The following is a 22,292-nucleotide window of genomic DNA, read 5'->3' as shown; positions in this document are numbered from 1 at the left end:
TAACATACGAAATGTATATGTGCATGTATTCTAAGGACACATGTTTCTATGATGATGAATTTTTATCATGTGCAGATACCGATGTTTGTTGATGTGTTGTTATGGTGATGGGAGCACAATGATGACGTTGGTTTTACCCACGTCAGCGTCACTGGGCGGGCCTCAATCCCGGTTCCGGATTCATGGCGCCATGCACGGAGGTGTTACTGCTATTTAGGTGAGTGTTCTTTCTTTTGTTGTTTGTAAGCCTGAGGAAAATGCTTAAAGCATTGAAACGTTGCTAACTTCTTGCTGTCTAAAGTCTGCTTATTGAAAGTCGCCGTGAGTGCCGCACAAACCTGCCTATTATTTATATATATATATATATATATATTTTTTTTTTTTACTATTTTGCGATTTGCTGAATTTATAGCCACATACACAATTTTATAGCTTTATGATATTCTGTCATATCAAATGGTGGCCATTACTTTTACCTACACTGAAAATGGGTGTGCATTGCTGAAGAGGAGACTTCATGACGAGCATCATCTGCGGCACTGCTCCTCCCACATTTACAGAAACAGACCAGTTATGCTGGGTACACACTATATAGATATGTCCTTCTTTCTAGCAACTAGATAGATAGATAGTTCATAGACAAGTGTGTATACCAGATATCTGCCATTCCCCCCCATTCTGGGCAAATCACTAAAACCTAGTGACATCACTGAGGCATTTTAAGACTCATGTCTGTTGTCGATAGATTTTTATTTAGAGAGTTTATAGTGGATACACTGAACTAATATTCATTCTACAATTAGTTGCGGTCAGTTCAAAGTTTTGAAGTGGACCTCTCTCCTACACACAGTGTAAGCAGTAATGAGTGCAAACTAGCGAAGTCACCAGGAACCAGCACTTCATGAATATTAATTCCTCAGTGATGTCACTGGTTCCTAGCAAATTTATAGCCTACATAGTGTACTAGCTCAGCCTCCAGTGTGTAGATGGCAGACCTACTTTAAGCGCGTTGGTTCTAGCATCCAGCACCTAATTACTACAAATCGAACACTCCTCCCCTCACCTGGTTCACATCGATCCACTTCTTCAGTGCTTTTCATTAGTTAATAAATGCGTGTTAAATGTTAGAAAACATAAGCCAATGACCCAAGTCACTCCATTGCATGCTCATAGATTAACAGGTTAGATCAATAGAGTTTTAATGGCAGATAACCACTTGGCACTAGTCTGCCCTAAACACATGTACACACACACACACAGGGTTCATTTTTGTTGGGAGCTAATTAACCTACCATAATATTTTTGGGATTGTGGGAGGAAACCGGAGCACCGAGAGAGAACCCACGCAAGTAAGAAGAGAATATACAAACTCCACGTGTTTAGGGCCATGGTGGGAATCCAACCCATAACCTCAGTGCTGTGAGGCAGTAGTGCTAACCATTACACCATACGTTCTGGTTAATTAAGACACTTACCATGACCTGCATTATTATGACAATCCCATCATACAAAATGCATTCAAACCAGCATAGAGGTTATTTTTTTTCTGAGTGGGTATGAACATGTCCTTATCATACTGAAAAGTGGGTCTAAAATGGTTGTCTGTAAGCCTGACCAATTCTTCAAACAAAATAAGACAAGTCAGTCAAGCAAAATGCACAAGGTTACAGATATATATAATATATACTTTAATATTCAGCCACAAATCTTGTTCAACTCTGATGGCAGCAGGGAGGAAAAAGTGGTCGCAATTTTATATTCACAGCAGGAGGGGGGGGGAGAGAAGAGAAAAACCCTGAAAAATCCTTAATTCAAGCCAGGTGGAGAAATCTCCCTGCTTTGCACCTTTGTAAGCCTGAAGCCTCCCTCCCATGTACATCAGCAGGATGTGTTCTAGAGCGGTGCCCACAATTCCTTCACTCCTTCTTGGGGCTGCTCTCTCGGTTGTCCAATCTCTGGCATGTTGAGCAGCTGGTGGCCCATTTCACACCCTGACCCCTTTTGAGATAGGGGATGAGGGGTTTACTGTAAAACTAGACCAACCTGTGAAGGGATAAATGAGGTCTAATAAATCTAATAAAATAAAGCAAACCAGAAAATTTTTTTTATTGTAAATGTCAAACCATTTTAATCTGCAACCCTGCGATATGAATGTTAGAGATGCATCTCACTGTACCTTTTCAGGCCCCATGCTGGGACACTTCCAATTATACAGGTAATACTGCAGATTTCCATCTCCTATTCCAAATTTCAGTTTCTCCAGAAAGGTTTTGTTTTCCATAAGGTCCAAAGCATTGAAAACATCAAATCCTTTCTACAAATAAAAAGGAAGGAGAAGTCTGTAAAGTTCTGTACCTTGGAGGATATTACTAATCTACTGCTTCTCAAGGACAAAACCCTTCTTTAGATCAGATCAAAGACTCAGAGGAAGGTGTATGAAGCGGTGAAAAGAGCGGTAAAGTGAGCCAGTGGAGAAGTTTCCCACGGCAATAAATCACTACGGATTTGTTGCAGTGGGCAACTTCTCATACATAGTAACATAGTGATTGAGGTTGAAAAGAGGCAATTTGCCCATCGTGTTCAACCCGTATTAAGTTGCGATGAATCTACATACCCGCTGAGTATGTTTTATGACTAGTTAACTACTATAACCCCCAGATTAACCATTTTGATATTTTCAATATTATAATCTTGGATATCATTTTCATTCAGAAATGTATCCATTCCTTTTTTAAATCCACTTACAGAGTCCGCCATTACCACCTTTCCTGGCAGGGAATTCCACATCCTAATTGCCCTAACAGTGAAGAACCCGTTCAGATCTTTCTCTCCTCCAGCCGCAGCAAGTGCCCACGTGTCCTAAACGGTGTTCTTTTAATAAATAATTCCTCTGATAACTCTTTGTAATGCCCTTTGCATATTTGAAGATATTAATAATATCCCCTCTTAGACACCTCTTTTCTAGTGTATACATATTCAATCTATTAAGCCTTTCCTCATAATCCAGTCCCTCTAGGCCTTTAATCAATTTAGTAGCTTGCCTTTGAACCCTTTCGAGTTCACCAATATCTTTTTTTATACAGTGGTGCCCAAAACTGAACACAATATTCCAGGTGCGGACGTACCAATGCTTTATACAGTGGCAGGATTACATCTGAGTCCCTTGACTCAATTGCCCGTTTTATGCATGCTAGCACCTTACTTGCCTTCTTTACTGCGCTTTGACATTGTGTATGGTTATTAAGCCTATTATCATCAATGAGTACCCTCAAATCCTTTTCCAAATCTGTTTTACCTAGTCGTTCCCCATTTAGTATGTAGGCTGCAAGTTTGTTTTTAGTCCCGAATTGCATAACCTTGCATTTGTCTGTATTGAACCTTATTTTCCATTTAGACGCCCTGAGTTCAAATTTAGATAGATCATTCTGTAAGGACTCCACATCCAATTCAGAGTTAATTACCTTACACAATTTAGTATAATCTAAAAAGATAAGCCTGGAGAGCACAGTGTCAATTTCTAGGTCATTGATAAATATGTTGAACAGTAGTGGACAGAGTACGGACCCTTGTGGTATACCACTGACTACTGGGGACCAGTTTGAGTACTTCCCGTTGACCACTACTCGCTGTACCCTGCTATCCAACCAGTTGCTTATCCATGTGCAAATAATTTTTCCTAGACCAAGCTCCTTTAATTTGATGATCAGTCTCCTGTGAGAATGCTTTTGCAAAATCTAGGAAGACTACATCCACTGATTTTCCCTGATCAAGATTATTGCTCACTTCCTCATAGAAGCTAATTAAGTTAGTCCGACATGACCTATCCCTCACCAACCCATGCTGGTTCTTGCTAATAAACCTAGTGGTCTGTAGATACTCCTGTATGCTGTCCCTTAGAATTCCTTTCAATATTTTTCCCACTACAGACGTCAAACTAACTGGTCTGTAGTTACCCGGAAGATTTTTGGATCCCTTTTTAAATAATGGAACTATCTCAGCTATACGCCAATCCTTCTGTACCATGCCTGATCTAATTGAACTATTGAAAATCAAGTATAGGGGTCGCGCTAGTTGTGAACTAAGCTCCATAAGAACCCTCGGGTGAAGTCCATCAGGACCAGGTGATTTATTAACCTTAATTTTGCTTAGTCTCTCTTGGATTACTTCTACACTTAAACAAGTTTCTAACCATGGATCTTTACTGCCACAAATGTTATGCGCTAATCCCACCAACAGTTCTTCTCTGGTGAATACTGATGAAGAAAAATTGTTCATTATTTTTCCACTCTTTTCACTGCTTCATACATCTACCCTTCTGTCTTTGAACCACAAGCCTGTCTTTTCCCCTGGACATCTCACCACTATCTCCAACTCACAGACTTAGCCAATATTAGTGCGTCATTCATGAGGTCGACCAGAGGCGTCTTGGTGTGTACATTGTAAAAAGAGTATGCAGCTTTCAGGCTCCTATGTGTGGGATGGTTCATGATGGTGGAGGGTAATGTGTAGAAACTCAGGAGATCAGTTATTTCCCCTTCAGGTGTCTGTAGATAGAAAGCACATCAATCATTATGTGGCAAACTTCTATCCTGGGGAGACATAGACAGACCTAGACTAATTCATTATTACCTCCACAATGTAGGTGTCTATAATGTTTTCTTGTGGAAGCAGCCAGTGCTGTACCTCCTCCTCGCTCATTACTGGGGCCAGGTAAAACTGTGAAAGGTACTGGGCTAGAAGCTTGTGCACAGCAGGGATATGGTGGAGCTCCATGGGTTTCAGACCAGTGGATTTGGGAGTCTGAAGAGAAAAGAACAAATAAAGATACATTAAACTTTCAAAACAGATGTTTTACCACTTCGTTCAGAGCAAAATATGGGGGCATCTAGGATTTAATTACACTCCTTCGAAAAACAATGTGTCCTCATACACTATTGCTGCAGTTGCGTCAAACAACCCTTCTCTGCATGCCAGGCCCTGTGCAACTCTGCTTGCACACAGTATCTTTTTTTGATTGAATATGCATCTTGTTGCTATTCAACGTGTTAAAACCGCTTCATGAGAATGCACTGATGAATCTAAAATGTATGACACGTGAGGGTGCGAGTGCAAAGAAAGCCACTTGCGGACACGGTAGCTTGTTGCGCTTGCCACGGGTTCTATTCCCACTCTATGGGAATAGAGTGAGACTAGTCCCTGTTGGTTGGCATACCGAACGTCGGGATGGTGACGGTTCGGGAAATAGGTGCCGATCACATAACTACATCCTGACATCTGTGTGTAAACGTTTCCGAATCTATAGACGAAGTGCTAGGATTTAGTGGCTGCAGATTCTTCCACACCAAGTTCTGTTGTGCTTCGCCTGTAACTTTGAACATACTTAAAACTCATTCCTGTGCAGTTAAAGTTGCAGCCCGGAATCTCTGGTACAGACTGTGTGGTGTTTAGCTGTGTCTGCAGCGTGAATAAGACGTAAAGAAGAAGTTGCTACGCTATACCGTCCGGCACGGCTCGCTTGCACCAAGCATCTCGCATCGCATGGCGCAATCAGGCTAGATGCATGAGGATACATCTGTATACTTGCAAAGATCGGGGAACACAAAATTATTTTGATTGTATACACAGTCAAAGTGGTGTTAGAGGTCACTAGGAGAAGTCTGGATTTCTTGATTTATTACAACGTAACCCAATTATATGATGGGTTATGCCTGGGGGCCACCACTTTGCTAGATTTCAGCAGAGAGCCTATCTCCTGCATTTAAAAAAAGTCTAATAAAAATCCCTGATCCTAAAGGTTCAGATAATCAAGTAGAATCAGCAATTATCTCCATGTTTTTTTTGCACTGAAGCTTAATAAATAGGTCACTCTGTGTACTTAAAGTAACCTGTTATAAGGACACTATATCAGTGACAACATTACCAATTGTGTTCTAATATACTATACAAGTTAAAATAGGGATTTTTGTTTTTCTTACCGTAAAATCTGATTCCATCTGGGGGACACTGAGCCGTTACTTGTGGGTTAGAGGTGTGTGGTAGTGGAGTTTGGCACAGAACCTATTAAAAACTAACTCCTCCCCCTCTAACCCCGCCCATCTCCAGCCTGACTAGCCAGCAACTCAGTTAACGTTTAGCCAAGCCAAAGGAGATAGAACAGAATATAACAATTAAACCAGACAAATGTGCTTATCCTCTCTTACTTTAATAATCTTCAACTGCACCAATTCCATCAGTCTTCTGCCACCTGATACTTATTCCAGTGTCATCTGCTGATGTAACTATGTTTATTTACCCTGTACTTGTCCTATACTGTCATCAACTGTAAGTTGCTGTTTTCCTGTTTGATTATTTGTTTATGTACTCTGTAATTGGGCGCTGCAGAACCCTTGTGGCGCCATATAAATAAAGGATAATAAAGGATAATAATAATAATAAAGGAGGGATCGCTGATCCCAGATGGAATCAGAGAAAGATTTTACGGTAAGTAAACAAAAATCCCTATTTCTCTTTCATCCATCTGGGGGACGCTGCGCCGTTACTTGTGGGATTTCCCAAAGCAAGCTAATGAGAGGAGGGAGACTTAGACGGCATAGCTGTCTGCAAAATTTGACCCCCAACAGATGCAGTCTCCAAACCAAAGGTATGAAAAAGGTAAAACTTTGTGAAGGTATACACGGACGACCAGGTCGCCGCTCTGCACAGCTGCTCAACAGATACACCACCGCGAACAGCCCAAGAGGCTCCAACAGCCCTAGTCGAATGAGCTCGAATTGCATCAGGAATGGTAACATTCGAAGAACTGTATGCCTGCCGAATGGCCGAAGTCACCCAACAAGCCAGTGTGTTTGTGGAAGCCGGCCAACCCCGTTTCGGTGCGTCAATTAACACCAACAACGTATCCGTACGACGGATAGATTCTGTCAGAGACAAATAAATGCGTAAGGCCCTAACAATATCCAATAGGCTGTCCTCCCCGGAAGAAGGAGTAAACACCGGAAGGACAATGTCCTGATTTAGGTAGAACGCTGACAACCTTCGGAAGGAAGGTTTTGTCCGCAGAACCATCCGGTCATCATGAAAAACCAACAAGGGTGGTCTGCAAGAAAGAGCCGCCAACTCAGATACACGTCTGGCGGAGGCAATGGCCAACAGGAAAACAACCTTAAGTGTTAGATACCGCAATTCTACAGATTTTTGAAGAGCCGTAAGAACTAAATTCAAGTCCCAGGGAGGAACTGGAGGAACAAAGGGTGGTTGAATCCTAAGTACTCCCTGAAGAAATGTCTGAACCTCTGGAATGATAGCCAGTCTCTTTTGAAAAAGAACCGACAAGGCAGAGACCTGACCTTTAAGTGAAGAGAGTCGCAGACCTTTATTGAGACCCTCCTGAAGGAAAGAGAACAGACGAGGGACCCTAAATAAGTCCGGTGCCAATCCGCGTTTTTCACACCAAGCAATGTAAATACGCCACACCCTGTGGTAAATTCCAGAAGTTACCGGCTTTCTAGCCTGAATCATCATTTGTACAACAGGGTGAGAAAATCCTTTAGCCCTTAAAATGCTGGATTCAAGAACCATGCAGTCAAAGCCAGCCGACTTAAATCTGGGTGGCGACACGGTCCTTGAAGAAGATCTGGTCGCAGAGGGAGACTGAAAGGTTCCCCGACGACCATGCTGCGTAGAAGAGGGTACCACTGCCGGTGCGGCCAATCCGGAGCCACAAGAACGACTGGCAACCTTTCTCGCCGAATGTGTTGATGTAGACGCGGAATCAGCGGAATTTGTGGAAACACATATCCCAGTTGAAACTGCCATGGAGCTGTCAAGGCATTGATTAGAGCTGCTTGAGGATCCTAAGTACGCGACCCGTAGTGAGGGAGCTTTTTGTTGAGACGCGATGCCATGAGATCTACGTTGGGCACTCCCCACCGAGACACTAGAGCAAGAAACACCTCCTGGTGAAGCTCCCACTCTCCCGGATGAACTGTGTGATGGCTTAAGAAATCTGCTTCCCAGTTCTCGACTCCTGGAATGTGAATCACGGAGATGACCGGATGCATGAAGAAGAGTCTGACGTCTGGAGGGATCGTTTGGGAGGGGGGTGACGAACACACGATGTGGGACTGGTTCGTCGAGATCCAAAATATAACCTCTGCAGATGACCCCCGTCACCCACTGATCTTGTTTCGACAGGAGCCACACCTCCCTGAACTGTAGTAACTACCATTGATCCCTCCGGATATCTCAAAGAGTCATGCAGGCGGCTTGTCGGTAGGTTTAACGGCTGGTCTACGAGTTGCCTGTGATCCTCTACCTCTGAATACTCCTCGTCATGGAAATCTGGAGAAGCACAAAAAGGAATGGAAACTTCCTCTGCCTTGCGTACGAAAAGATCGAAACTTCGTGGATTTCGGCTTCTGAGGAGCAACTGGAAGAAAAGGACTCTTGCCTCCAGTAGTATCTGAAATAATCTTCTTTAATTCTGACCCAAAAAGAAACTCCCCTTCAAAAAGGCACAGCTGTCAAGGTCTGTTTCGAATCAGAATTAGCGTTCCAAACCCGAAGCCAGAGAGATCTTCTTGCTGTTACAGTTAAGGCAGATACACGTGACTGTAGCGCAGCAGAGTCCAACAAGGCCTCTCCTACATAAGTAAGAGCCTCCAAGATTTGTTCTGCTAATTGAATAGCTTCCTACGGATCGTCACATTGCATTCCAGACACTACTTGTGCTAGCCAGTCATCCACGGCCTTAAGGACCCAAGCGCCTGTGTATGAGATTGCGTGTGCTGCATAGCGTCCCCCATACTGTAGCTACAGAAGACGGCGCCCGGAGTTCTCCAGAGGCTGGGCGGAAGCGCGTGCGGGCTTTACAAGGCAGGAAACCGTTCCTCCCCGAGTCTCTCCGCCGCGGCTGCCATCAGTAGAAAGAGCTCTGGAAGTCCGCGGCTCCCCTTCAGGGGAAGTACCGCGACGCTACACACTGTGTCTGGCGGGGAGTGTAAATCTCTTTCCTCTCCCGGTCCACCTGTACACTCATCCAAACGGTAGCAGGGATAAAGAAAACCCCCGCTACAGCTCGGAGGGGGGAACTGACACTGAAAACACACACACAGATCAATATTAGAATAAATTATTATATATATACATACACATACAAGAGAGAGAGAGAGAGAGAGAGAGAGAGAAACAGCCCAATGCTAAGTATGGTGGCCCTCCAGCGGCAGAGTAGAGTCGGAAATGCACATACATCTAACTAACCCCACTCTAGCAGTACCCGTCACCTTGTATACAGGGACTAGGTACTCCAGAAAAAGCTAATAAAACAACAATGAGACCCAACTAAAATCTATAGAGAAAAACGGTGTCTGTACTCCACAGGCACAAAACTAAAACGGAGTTGCTGGCTAGTCAGGCTGGAAATGGGAGGGATTATATGGGGAGGAGTTAGTTTTTAATAGGTTCTGTGCCAAACTCCACTACCACACATGTAATGGCGCAGCGTCCCCCAGATGGATGAAAGAGAAAATGATGGGCCGTGCCATAGGAAAACCCAAACCTGCAGACAAAGGAGAATAGGGGTGTCCCCACTTGACCCCCGTAGGAGGATAATAGAAGAAAAAAAATTTCTCCGGCATTGCACGGGTACCCTTCCATGCTATATGCCATATATGATTGCTTTAAAGGGGATGCGGCCGGGATCCCAACAGTCAGAATACTGACAGGGGGATCCCGAATGTAAGTACAGGGGTCAAGCATGAGGGGGCGGTTAGTGTTATGCTGCGGAGGGGACGGTTAGGATTAAAATACGTAATTCTGGCGGTCAGGATAGTGACTGCTAGCATTTCGATACCAACCCCTTTAAAGTAGAAAAGTAACTATTCTTTTTGGTTTTAACAAGTCACTGTGTCAGGCCATTGGTTTTGACCATTTTTTGCTTTGCCATTAAGGTTTATTATTGTGCAGTGTGAGCAGCTCCCAGATGCAGTGAAAATATACTCCAATTACAACCTTTACAAGTGAAACACTTGTATTGCTGTTTCTGTAGAGGTGAAATAAAGCGAACCACAGCTGATCTAGAGGAGCAGTGATTTTTTAGGTGTGGCTACCAGAAAGTGAAACTGTTGCACTTGGGAAATGCATCTTGTACTACAGGAGTCAGTGTGGTCTGCCTCCCATCTGTTCCCGGTGTCCAACTGCCTGCTGGAAGTCAGAGTGGCAGGCAGCAGTGCTTCAGCTCATGGTGGGTACAGACCAATAACGTTAAATCATGGCGACTGGATGATAGATACTCTTAACTTTTCATTCATTGCATCTCTGACCTTGCACATCTTCCCCCCTCCATTATCTCTTACCCCACACACACATACATTTATTACCCCCCCCCCCCCCCCAACGACAATCTTTTATTCAATATTTATCACCACATCCCCCTGGTCATTTAGCTCAGATGGGGTTGAAAGAAATTTATGTCACTGCAATGCTCCAGTGTGAGGGCACATATTCTTCTAATTGGTTAGTGAATGTTAAAGTAGAGCAACAGCAAAGCAAGTAATGACGTAAAGCTGGTCAAGGCATCATTAAGGAAATGGGAGTTCTATTTATTAGGCAAATGGGAGCAGCATTATTTTCATACCTCCCAGCAATTCCAATCTCCCTTTTTGGGCATAAATATTAGTGATGAGCGAGGTTCGGTTTTACTCGGTTTTACTCGGTTCTCAAAACGGCATCTTAGTGGCTATCCAAAACACGTGACATCCGTGAGCCAATAAGATGCCGTTTTGAGAACAGAGTAAAACCGAGTAAAACCGAATCCGCTCATCACTAATAAATATATCAGGTCAAATGAGCTCCATTTACGGCTAAAAGATGGTCTTTTGCCAATTACTGCCTATTAGGGCTTCAGGGAAACTTGTGCTGGGAATACCTACATTGGTATAAATCGTCTCCAGTCAGAAGAAAGGAGGAGGACTATACACATACTGGTATGTCATAGTGGGCATTGTAGAAGAACAGATTGGCTGTGCCAATTCATTTACAAGGAGCAGATTCCATCACTACTCACCTCTGGCAGCCGGTATAACTTCATAGTTCTCTGCATGGTCATGTTACGGCTCAGATGAGAAAATTTCACCTCTATCAGCTTGCGAGGGTTTAGCGATCTGTGCCAGTACCTGCCGAGCAATGGAAATTGATTACTGCCAGTAACACAGTGCTAGTGATAACGGTGTCAAAGCAAATCAATGTTTACCACATAAACTTAAATGTAATCTCAATATGGAAAATTGCAATGACTGGAAACCCTAAAATGCAATGTAGCAATTTGGAGAAAGTTCCTACCCTAAGACCCCCCAACAGTTACCTGACATTCACAGCAGAACTATGCCAATCGTCAGCAAAGAAGTGAAAAGAAAAAAATGAGGACCACAGCAATCACAGGACACTGCGCATTATAATACATATGTGTGCGCGCGTGTGTATGTGTGTGCGAGCGAATTCTAGAACACCAATTGGTTAGTGACAAATGGAACCCATGTATACAGCAGTACACTGCTTGGGCATATCAAAAGCATAAAGAGCACAAATATAATTGTAATAATGTATATTATCTTAAAAAACAAAAAGTGGAATGTAAGAAAAGCGTTAGAATCAACATAAATAGGGTACCTCAGCTTCTTTATAACCTCATGATCTGTATTGTATATAGCAGTGTTTCTTAACCTTTTTATGTACTCGTACAACTTCACTTTTCAGAATTTTTCTCTCGTACCCCTTGTCAGTTATTAGGATGATAATTTTGCAGTATAAAGTTGAACAGGTCAATAGGACACCCCATCTTACCTATCAAAAATACTAAATTCATAATTTTTCATTTTATTCACATTTAAAAAAAACAAAAACAAAAAAAACCACACACCACCATTGAGAAACTATTACTTCACCATAATATGCAGGCCCAGCAGCGGAGCCAGGAAGGCATCCAGCTCTGTCTGCGGAGAAGCACCACCGGGGACGGAGACAGCGGAAACACCGCAAGCGGGCACACCATCACTTACCACAGAGTGAGCAAAGAGAACTAAACAACTCATCGTGAGGGTAAGTTGCACCTGGCAGGCCGAGACTCCGGCCTCCCAGAACACGACCGCCACCTACTATCATTTATTTCAAAAGAACTACGGCAATATGATTATCATTGTTTTTGTAATCATCTTGTATTTAATTACTAATACATCGGATGTTCACACAGTCTGCATGGTACCATTGCTAATAAGGGCATTACTGTGTAAACACAAATATCATCAATTATAAATGCATTATTGTACTATCTGTTATACTCATCATCACTAGTCATCACTACTCTTTGGAGTATTTAACCATCAACTTTATTTTTGTATCACTTTTTAACACATAGCTACTGCCTCTTTCATATTAACACTTTAGTATTTCAACGGTGTGCTGCCCTGGGATGGTTGGGTCTGAGCCAGCTTTGTGGGGTCCACACCCTTGATTTATACTTAGTATTAGGGATCTCCAATAAGAGATGCCTTGAAGGGCCTAAAGGCTCATCATATTTTTTTGCAAAATATATGTAACCAAGATCCCTAAATTTTCTATTACCATTTAGTGTACAGGTCTTGTTACTAACAGCCCTTGGGGTGCGTGGGAAAAACTTTTTTTCTTTTCTTTATAGTGAACAAATGGGTGCTGTGAGGGTAAATTGATTCTTAGAGAAGAAAGGGTTAATGAGTGCAGAGTGTGTGAATTTATTAATGTTTCATCAAGGGGAATGGGTTAACAGGTGCTACAGGGAAATGGATAAATTGGTTCCTGGAGAGGGAGGAGGTAAATGGGTGCCGATAGTATTGTTGAATGTGTTAATGGGTTCTGGGATGGTGAACTGATTAATGGATTCTTTGAGAGGAATGGGTTAATGGGTTTTGGATAAGGGAAGCTAATGAATGCTGAGTGGGGGGTGAATTGGTATATGGTGTTAATAGGGGCAATGGTAAATGGGCATATTGGATGCTCTGGTTCTGCAATAAAGTGTAATACATTTACAGACAGGTGGTACACATGAAAAAGGACTCATCCTGTTGTCATAAACTTTGGCAAACATGTAAGTGTGGGTTTATGTAAATGGGCCGGAGTGTATTGTGGAATTAGGGATGGTAATTTCAAGCTTTGTCTCCGTCAGTGAATCATGTCTCAGTCATAGCCCCCCAACAAGGTCAAGGACATAAACCAACACCCAGCTTAGAGGCTGGACCGCATAACTGTTCAGTAACTGTCAAAAGCACTAAATTCTGCAACTGATCTCACATACATTAGTTTATTATCCCCTAAAGTAAATATATAAATGTATTATACTTGTTATGGCTAAAACAAATGCACAATGTAGACATGGTAGCAAAAGTGGTGTGGAAAATATGGTGTGTACCTGCATGTGCCAACTGGCTTGGGCAGCACTACACCTGCAGTGTAGACTGCCTGAAAGATGCCTTCCATGTGAACGCGGCGTGTGATCTCACGTATCAAGACCGGAGCTACTCTCTTGGAGCGCAACTTTTTGTGAACACAGAGGAAGTTGATCTCTACCATTTTCTTGGCTCTGGTTTGAAAGAAGGAAGAACAGGAAAAGATTACAGAAACGTATATAATGTATACTTTTTCCTTGTCTATAGATATGATGGGTCAGAAAAAGAGGATTTTGGTACTTACCGATAAATCCATTTCTCTGAATCCTCCAGGGGACACTGGAGCAGTACTTTAGACATTAGGGGTGTGAAGCTTGCAACCGGAGGTGTGGCACAATCTAAAAATAAGAATTTACTTACCGATAATTCTATTTCTCGTAGTACGTAGTGGATGCTGGGAACTCCGTAAGGACCATGGGGAATAGCGGCTCCGCAGGAGACTGGGCACAAAAGTAAAGCTTTAGGACTATCTGGTGTGCACTGGCTCCTCCCCCTATGACCCTCCTCCAAGCCTCAGTTAGGATACTGTGCCCGGACGAGCGTACACAATAAGGAAGGATTTTGAATCCCGGGTAAGACTCATACCAGCCACACCAATCACACTGTACAACCTGTGATCTGAACCCAGTTAACAGCATGATAACAGAGGAGCCTCTGAAAAGATGGCTCACAACAACAAAAACCCGATTTTTGTAACAGCAACTATGTACAAGTATTGCAGACAATCCGCACTTGGGATGGGCGCCCAGCATCCACTACGGACTACGAGAAATAGAATTATCGGTAAGTAAATTCTTATTTTCTCTGACGTCCTAGTGGATGCTGGGAACTCCGTAAGGACCATGGGGATTATACCAAAGCTCCCAAACGGGCGGGAGAGTGCGGATGACTCTGCAGCACCGAATGAGAGAACTCCAGGTCCTCCTCAGCCAGGGTATCAAATTTGTAGAATTTAGCAAACGTGTTTGCCCCTGACCAAGTAGCTGCTCGGCAAAGTTGTAAAGCCGAGACCCCTCGGGCAGCCGCCCAAGATGAGCCCACCTTCCTTGTGGAATGGGCTTTTACAGATTTAGGCTGTGGCAGGCCTGCCACAGAATGTGCAAGCTGAATTGTACTACAAATCCAACGAGCAATAGTCTGCTTAGAAGCAGGAGCACCCAGCTTGTTGGGTGCATACAGGATAAACAGCGAGTCAGATTTTCTGACTCCAGCCGTCCTGGAAACATATATTTTCAGGGCCCTGACTACATCCAGCAACTTGGAGTCCTCCAAGTCCCTAGTAGCCGCAGGTACCACAATAGGCTGGTTCAGGTGAAACGCTGAAACAACCTTAGGAAGAAATGGAGGACGAGTCCTCAATTCTGCCCTGTCCGTATGAAAAATTAGGTAAGGGCTTTTATAGGATAAAGCCGCCAATTCTGACACACGCCTGGCCGAAGCCAGGGCCAACAGCATTACCACTTTCCATGTGAGATATTTTAAGTCCACAGTGGTGAGTGGTTCAAACCAATGTGATTTTAGGAACCCCAAAACTACATTGAGATCCCAAGGTGCCACTGGAGGCACAAAAGGAGGCTGTATATGCAGTACCCCCTTGACAAACGTCTGAACTCCAGGAACTGAAGCCAGTTCTTTCTGGAAGAAAATCGACAGGGCCGACATTTGAACCTTAATGGACCCTAATTTTAGGCCCATAGACAGTCCTGTTTGCAGGAAATGCAGGAAACGACCCAGTTGAAATTCCTCTGTAGGGGCCTTCCTGGCCTCGCACCACGCAACATATTTACGCCAAATACGGTGATAATGTTGTGCGGTTACATCCTTCCTGGCTTTGATCAGGGTAGGGATGACTTCATCCGGAATGCCTTTTTCCTTCAGGATCCGGCGTTCAACCGCCATGCCGTCAAACGCAGCCGCGGTAAGTCTTGGAACAGACAGTGTCCCTGCTGGAGCAGGTCCCTTCTTAGAGGTAGAGGCCACGGGTCCTCTGTGAGCATCTCTTGAAGTTCCGGGTACCAAGTCCTTCTTGGCCAATCCGGAGCCACGAGTATAGTTCTTACTCCTCTCCGTCTTATAATTCTCAGTACCTTGGGTATGAGAGGCAGAGGAGGGAACACATACACTGACTGGTACACCCATAGTGTTACCAGAGCGTCCACAGCTATTGCCTGAGGGTCCCTTGACCTGGCGCAATACCTGTCTAGTTTTTTGTTGAGGCGGGACGCCATCATGTCCACCTTTGGTTTTTCCCAACGGTTCACAATCATGTGGAAGACTTCTGGATGAAGTCCCCACTCTCCCGGGTGAAGGTCGTGCCTGCTGAGGAAGTCTGCTTCCCAGTTGTCCACTCCCGGAATGAACACTGCTGACAGTGCTATCACATGATTTTCCGCCCAGCGAAGAATCCTTGCAGCTTCTGCCATTGCCCTCCTGCTTCTTGTGCCGCCCTGTCTGTTTACGTGGGCGACTGCCGTGATGTTGTCTGACTGGATCAGCACCGGCTGACCTTGAAGCAGAGGTCTTGCTAGGCTTAGAGCATTGTAGATGGCCCTTAGCTCCAAGATATTTATGTGAAGTGATGTCTCCAGGCTTGACCACAAGCCCTGGAAATTTCTTCCCTGTGTGACTGCTCCCCAGCCTCGCAGGCTGGCATCCGTGGTCACCAGGACCCAGTCCTGAATGCCGAATCTGCGGCCCTCTAGAAGATGAGCACTCTGCAACCACCACAGGAGAGACACCCTTGTCTTTGGTGACAAGATTATCCGCTGATGCATCTGAAGATGCGACCCGGACCATTTGTCTAGCAGATCCCACTGGAAGGTTCTTGCATGGAATCTGCCGAATGGGATTGCTTCGTAGGAAGCCACCATTTTTCCCAGGACCCTTGTGCATTGATGCACTGAGACTTGGCCTGGTTTTAGGAGATTTCTGACTAGCTCGGATAACTCCCTGGCTTTCTCCTCCGGGAGAAAAACCTTTTTCTGGACTGTGTCCAGGATCATCCCTAGGAATAGAAGGCGTGTCGTCGGGATCAGCTGCGATTTTGGAATATTGAGAATCCAACCGTGCTGCCGCAACACTATCTGAGATAGTGCTACCCCGACTTCCAACTGTTCCCTGGATCTTGCCCTTATCAGAAGATCGTCCAAGTAAGAGATAACTAAAACTCCCTTCCTTCGAAGGAGTATCATCATTTCGGCCATTACCTTGGTAAAGACCCGGGGTGCCGTGGACAAGCCAAACGGCAGCGTCTGAAACTGATAGTGACAATTCTGTACCACAAACCTGAGGTACCCTTGGTGAGAAGGGTAAATTAGGACATGTAGGTAAGCATCTTTGATGTCCAGAGACACCATATAATCCCCTTCTTCCAGGTTTGCAATCACTGCTCTGAGTGACTCCATCTTGAATTTGAACCTCTGTATGTAAGTGTTCAAGGATTTTAGATTTAAAATTGGTCTCACCAAGCCGTCCGGCTTCGGTACCACAAACAGTGTGGAATAATACCCCTTTCCCTGTTGCAGGAGGGGTACCTTGATTATCACCTGCTGGGAATACAGCTTGTGAATAGCTTGCAATACTGCCTCCCTGTCTGAGGGAGACGTCGGTAAAGCAGACTTTAGGAAACGGCGAGGGGGAGACGTCTCGAATTCCAATTTGTACCCCTGAGATACCACCTGAAGGATCCAGGGGTCCACTTGCGAGTGGGCCCACTGCGCGCTGAACTTCTTGAGACGGGCCCCCACTGTGCCTGAGTCCGCTTGTAAAGCCCCAGCGTCATGCTGAGGACTTTGCGGAGGCGGGAGAGTGCTTCTGTTCCTGGGAACTGGCTGTGTGCTGCAGCCTTTTTCCTCTCCCTCTGCCACGGGGCAGAAATGAGGAGCCTTTTGCCCGCTTGCCCTTATGGGGCCGAAAGGACTGTGCCTGATAATACGGCGTCTTCTTATGTTGAGAGGCTACCTGGGGTAAAAATGTGGATTTTCCAGCAGTTGCCGTGGCTACCAGGTCTGATAGACCTACCCCAAATAACTCCTCCCCCTTATAAGGCAATACTTCCATGTGCCTTTTGGAATCCGCATCACCTGACCACTATCAATATTTTCAGTCAGGGAATCCGACCACGCCACCCCAGCACTGCACATCCAGGCTGAGGCGATTGCCGGTCGCAGTATAACACCCGTGTGAGTGTATATACATTTTAGGATATTCTCCTGCTTTCTGTCGGCAGGTTCCTTTAGGGCGGCCGTATCAGGAGAGGGTAGTGCCACCTGTTTAGACAAGCGTGTGAGCGCTTTATCCACCCTAGGGGGTGTTTCCCAACGTGCCCTATACTCTGGCGGGAAAGGGTATGATGCCAATAACCTTTTAGGAATTATCAGTTTTTTATCGGGGGAAACCCACGCCTCATCACACACTTCATTTAATTCCTCGGATACAGGAAAAACTACAGGCAGTTTTTTCTCACCAAACATAATACCCTTTTTAGTGGTACTTGTATTATCAGAAATATGCAAAACATTTTTCATTGCCTCAATCATGTAACGTGTGGCCCTACTGGAAGTCACATTTGTCTCATCATCGTCGACACTGGAGTCAGTATCCGTGTCTGTGTCTGCCATCTGAGGTAACGGGCGTTTTAGAGCCCCTGATGGCGTTTGAGACCCCTGGACAGGCACAAGCTGAGTAGCCGGCTGTCTCATATCGTCAACTGTCTTTCGTAAAGAGCTGACATTGTCACGCAATTCCTTCCATAAGCTCATCCACTCAGGTGTCGACTCCCTAGGGGGTGACAACTCTATTATAGGCAATTGCTCCGCCTCCATCTCATTTTCCTCCTCAAACATGTCGACACAATCGTACCGACACACCGCACACACACAGGGAATGCTCTGATAGAGGACAGGACCCCACTAGCCCTTTGGGGAGACAGAGGGAGAGTATGCCAGCACACACCAGAGCGCTATATATAGACAGGAATACCACTATATAACGTGCTTTTCCCTTTATAGCTGCTATTATCAAAACTGCGCCAATTTAGTGCCCCCCCTCTCTTTTTTACCCTTTTCTGTAGTGAGGACTGCAGGGGAGAGTCAGGGAGACGTCCTTCCAGCGGAGCGGTGATGGAAAATGGCGCCCGTGTGCTGAGGAGATAGGCTCCGCCCCCTTCTCGGCGGCCTTTTCTCCCGCTTTTTGGTGAATTCTGGCAGGGGTTAAAACACATCCATATAGCCCTGGGGGTTATATGTGGTGTATTTTCACCAGCCAAGGTGTTTTACATTGCTGCTCAGGGCGCCCCCCCCTAGCGCCCTGCACCCTCAGTGACCGGAGTGTGAAGTGTGCCTGAGGAGCAATGGCGCACAGCTGCAGTGCTGTGCGCTACCTTGTTGAAGACTGATGTCTTCTGCCGCCGATTTTTCCGGACCTCTTCTTGCTTCTGGCTCTGTAAGGGGGCCGGCGGCGCGGCTCTGGGACCGGACTCCGAGGCTGGGCCTGTGTTCGGTCCCTCTGGAGCTAATGGTGTCCAGTAGCCTAAGAAGCCCAAGCTGGCTGCAAGCAGGCAGGTTCGCTTCTTCTCCCCTTAGTCCCTCGATGCAGTGAGCCTGTTGCCAGCAGGTCTCACTGAAAATAAAAAACCTAAAACTAAACTTTCACTAAGAAGCTCAGGAGAGCCCCTAGTGTGCACCCTTCTCGGCCGGGCACAAAAATCTAACTGAGGCTTGGAGGAGGGTCATAGGGGGAGGAGCCAGTGCACACCAGGTAGTCCTAAAGCTTTACTTTTGTGCCCAGTCTCCTGCGGAGCCGCTATTCCCCATGGTCCTTACGGAGTTCCCAGCATCCACTAGGACGTCAGAGAAATTAGCATTGTCTGCACAGCCGGCTCCTCCCCTTCACATCCCTCCTCCTTCAGTTTTGAAAATTTGACTGAGAGAATAGGACATGATACTAGAGCTCATGGCGAGAAACCGAACTGTACAACAGTATAAACAGCATCCAAGAAACTTCGTTAACCGAAGAACTAACACTGTGTTTACGAACGGTTTGAACAATAACTATTACACAGCAGGCCGACAGCACTGAGGCGGGCGTCCAGTGTCCCCTAGAGGATTCAGAGAAATGGATTTATCGGTAAGTACCAAAATCCTCTTTTCTCTTTCATCCACTAGGGGACACTGGAGCAGTACTTTAGACATTAGGGGACGTCCCAAAGTTATCTCCCAGGGAGAGAGTGCTGTCTGTGGCCTGCAAAACCAAACGTCCGAACTTAGAATCCTCGGACGCAAAGGTATCAAACTTGTAAAATTTCGCGAACGTGTGGGCTTAGGACCACGTCGCCGCTCTGCAAAGTTGAGTAGTGGAAACACCTCTGGCAGCCGCCCCGGAAGCACCTACCGATCGGGTGGTATGAGCACTCGTCCGTACTGGAACCTGTTTACCACAGGAATATAAGCTTGCCGAATGGCAAGTCTAATCCATCGAGACAGAGACTGCTTAGAAGCCGGCCAACCCTTCTCTGGTCCATCATAAAGGACGAACAAATGGTCTGACTTCCTGAAGTACGACGTAACTTGTACGTATACCTGCAAAGCTCGTACAACATCCAAGGACACATCCCCATCCGCGAGACACTGGACAGATGGGACCACAATTGGTTGGTTTACATGAAACCCCGAAACAAGCTTAGGAAGGAAATCCGCTCATGTACGGAGTTCCGCCCGATCCGCATGAAAAATCAAAAAAGGACTCTTACACGATAAGGCTCCTAACTCAGAGACCCGCCTAGCCGAAGCCAAGGCTAGCAATAACGTTACCTTCCAAGAGAGATATTTCAGGTCTGTTCTTGCCAACGACTCAGAGTAGTAGTGATTTCAAAAAAATCTAACACTAAATGTAAATCCCATGTGCAGTGGGAATACGAAAAGGGGGCTGTATCCTCAGAACCCCCTGTAAAAAGGTCTGAACCTCTGGCAAGGATGCCAACCGTTGTTGAAAAAGGATGGAAAGAGCCGACACCAGAACCTTCAGAGATCCCAGCCGCAGACCTAAGTCTAGGCCGGCCTGAAGGAAAAGTAAAAGTCTGGATAAGTGGAAGGTCATCGAATCCCATCCACGTCCCTGACACCAGTCTATGTATTTCTTCCAAATTTTGCAGTAGTGCCCAGCTATGACCGGCTTCCTAGCCGCAATCATCGTAGGAATTGGCATTCTAGATATTCCTTGGTTCCTTAATATCCGGGTTTCAACAGCCACGCCGTTAAACGCAGCCTGGTCAGGTCTGGGTGTAGGAACGGTCCTTGAGACAGCAGGTCCTCTAATTGAGGTAACCAAGGGTCGTCCGACATCAACCCTTGTAGGTCCGAGTACCAACTCCTGCGTGGCCAATCTGGTGCGATTAGAATCGCCCACACTCGTTCTCGTTTCAACCTCTTCAGCACCCTTGGTATGAGTGGGAAGGGTGGAAAGATGTAAACCTTTTCGTAGCACCAAGGAAGCGATAACGCGTCCACTCCTTCTGCTGCTGGATTCCTTGTCCTGGATACATATCTGGACAGCAGGTGGTTCTGCCGCGACGCCATGAGGTCGACTTGAGGTAGACCCCATCTCCACACTACCATGTCGAAATTCCGTGGATGTAGGCACCACTCTCCCGGATGCATGTCCTGGCGACTGAGATAATCTGCTTCCCAGTTCTCCACACCTGGAATGAACACAGCTGAGAGGACGATGTTTCGCCTTTCTGCCCCCAACAAGATCTTTGTGGCTTCCTTTAAAGCCATCCTGCTCTTTGTTCCTCCTTGACGATTTATGTAAGCCATCGTTGTGACATTGTCCGACTGTATCCTTACGTGTTGACCCATAACTAGGTCTTCGGCTAAGAGAAGCGCATTGTAAACTGCTCTCAGTTCGAGAATGTTTATTGGTAGGCTGCTCTCCAGTAACGCTCATCTGCCCTGAAACTGATATTCCTCTAAGACGGCAACCCAACCTCTGAGACTGGCCTCCGTTGTCAGGATCCTCCAATCCCAAATGCCGAATCTCTTGCCTGCTGCAAGATTCTTGTGCAACGACCACCAAATTAATGAGGTTCGTATGCGTGGTGGAAGTCGGATTCTCCGATGTAGTAGCCAGTGTGAACCTGCTCAATGAGCACTGAGGTTCATCTGGAATGGTCGGGAATGAAGTCTGCCGTATTGGAGAGCTTCGAACGACGCCACCATCTTCCCAAGAAGTTGCACACAGAGGTGTAGAGTAACCGTTTGTGTCCTCAGTACCTGAGCCACTAATCTTTGTAGGTCCTGGACCTTGTTCTCTGGTAGGAATACTCTCAATCGTACCGTGTCTAAGATGAGACCAAGGAATTGAATCCGTTGAGTTGGCATGAGGTTGGATTTCTGGAGATTCACAATCCAACCATGTTGAATGAGAAATTGATGAGATGTCTGAACATCATTGATCAGCTGTTCCTGAGATAATGCCTTGATCAATAGATCATCTAGAGAAGGTATAATCGTGACCCCCAACAGTCTCAATCCTGCAACCATGATCTTCGTAAAGATTCTTGGGGCTGATGATAGACCGAAAGGCAAGGACCTGAATTGGTATTGATCCGTCACCAGTGCGAACCTTAAGTACGCCTGGTGAGGAGTCCAGCTTGGGATATGCATCCTTTATGTCCCTGGATACCATGAACTCGCCCTGTTCTAAGCCTGCAATGACCGACTGGATTGATTCCATCTTGAATTTGTACTCTTAGAAACTGGTATAAAACTTTAAATTGAGTTTCGGTCTGACCGTCCCGTCTGGCACGACAAAAAGATTGGA

The 22,292-nt window shown here is 45.5% G+C and overlaps 1 protein-coding gene across 1 annotated transcript in view; it reads right to left on the bottom strand.

Annotated features, from left to right (window-relative positions):
- Positions 1 to 1,664: 1,664 nt before the first annotated feature.
- Positions 1,665 to 22,292, bottom strand: part of NMT1 (N-myristoyltransferase 1) — a 59,524-nt gene continuing 38,896 nt past the window's right edge. The window contains exons 7-12 of the mRNA XM_063959983.1: positions 13,436 to 13,606; positions 11,063 to 11,171; positions 4,630 to 4,800; positions 4,377 to 4,544; positions 2,177 to 2,314; positions 1,665 to 2,043 (exon numbers count right to left, since the gene is read on the bottom strand). Coding sequence (XP_063816053.1) covers positions 2,023 to 2,043; positions 2,177 to 2,314; positions 4,377 to 4,544; positions 4,630 to 4,800; positions 11,063 to 11,171; positions 13,436 to 13,606 — 778 coding nt within the window. The 3' untranslated portion in view covers positions 1,665 to 2,022. The remainder of the gene's footprint in view (positions 2,044 to 2,176; positions 2,315 to 4,376; positions 4,545 to 4,629; positions 4,801 to 11,062; positions 11,172 to 13,435; positions 13,607 to 22,292) is intronic.

Source organism: Pseudophryne corroboree, chromosome 3 (genome assembly GCF_028390025.1).
Source record: "Pseudophryne corroboree isolate aPseCor3 chromosome 3, aPseCor3.hap2, whole genome shotgun sequence".
Taxonomy (NCBI): Eukaryota; Metazoa; Chordata; class Amphibia; order Anura; family Myobatrachidae; genus Pseudophryne; species Pseudophryne corroboree.
This window is presented reverse-complemented; position numbering and strand designations above follow the sequence as displayed.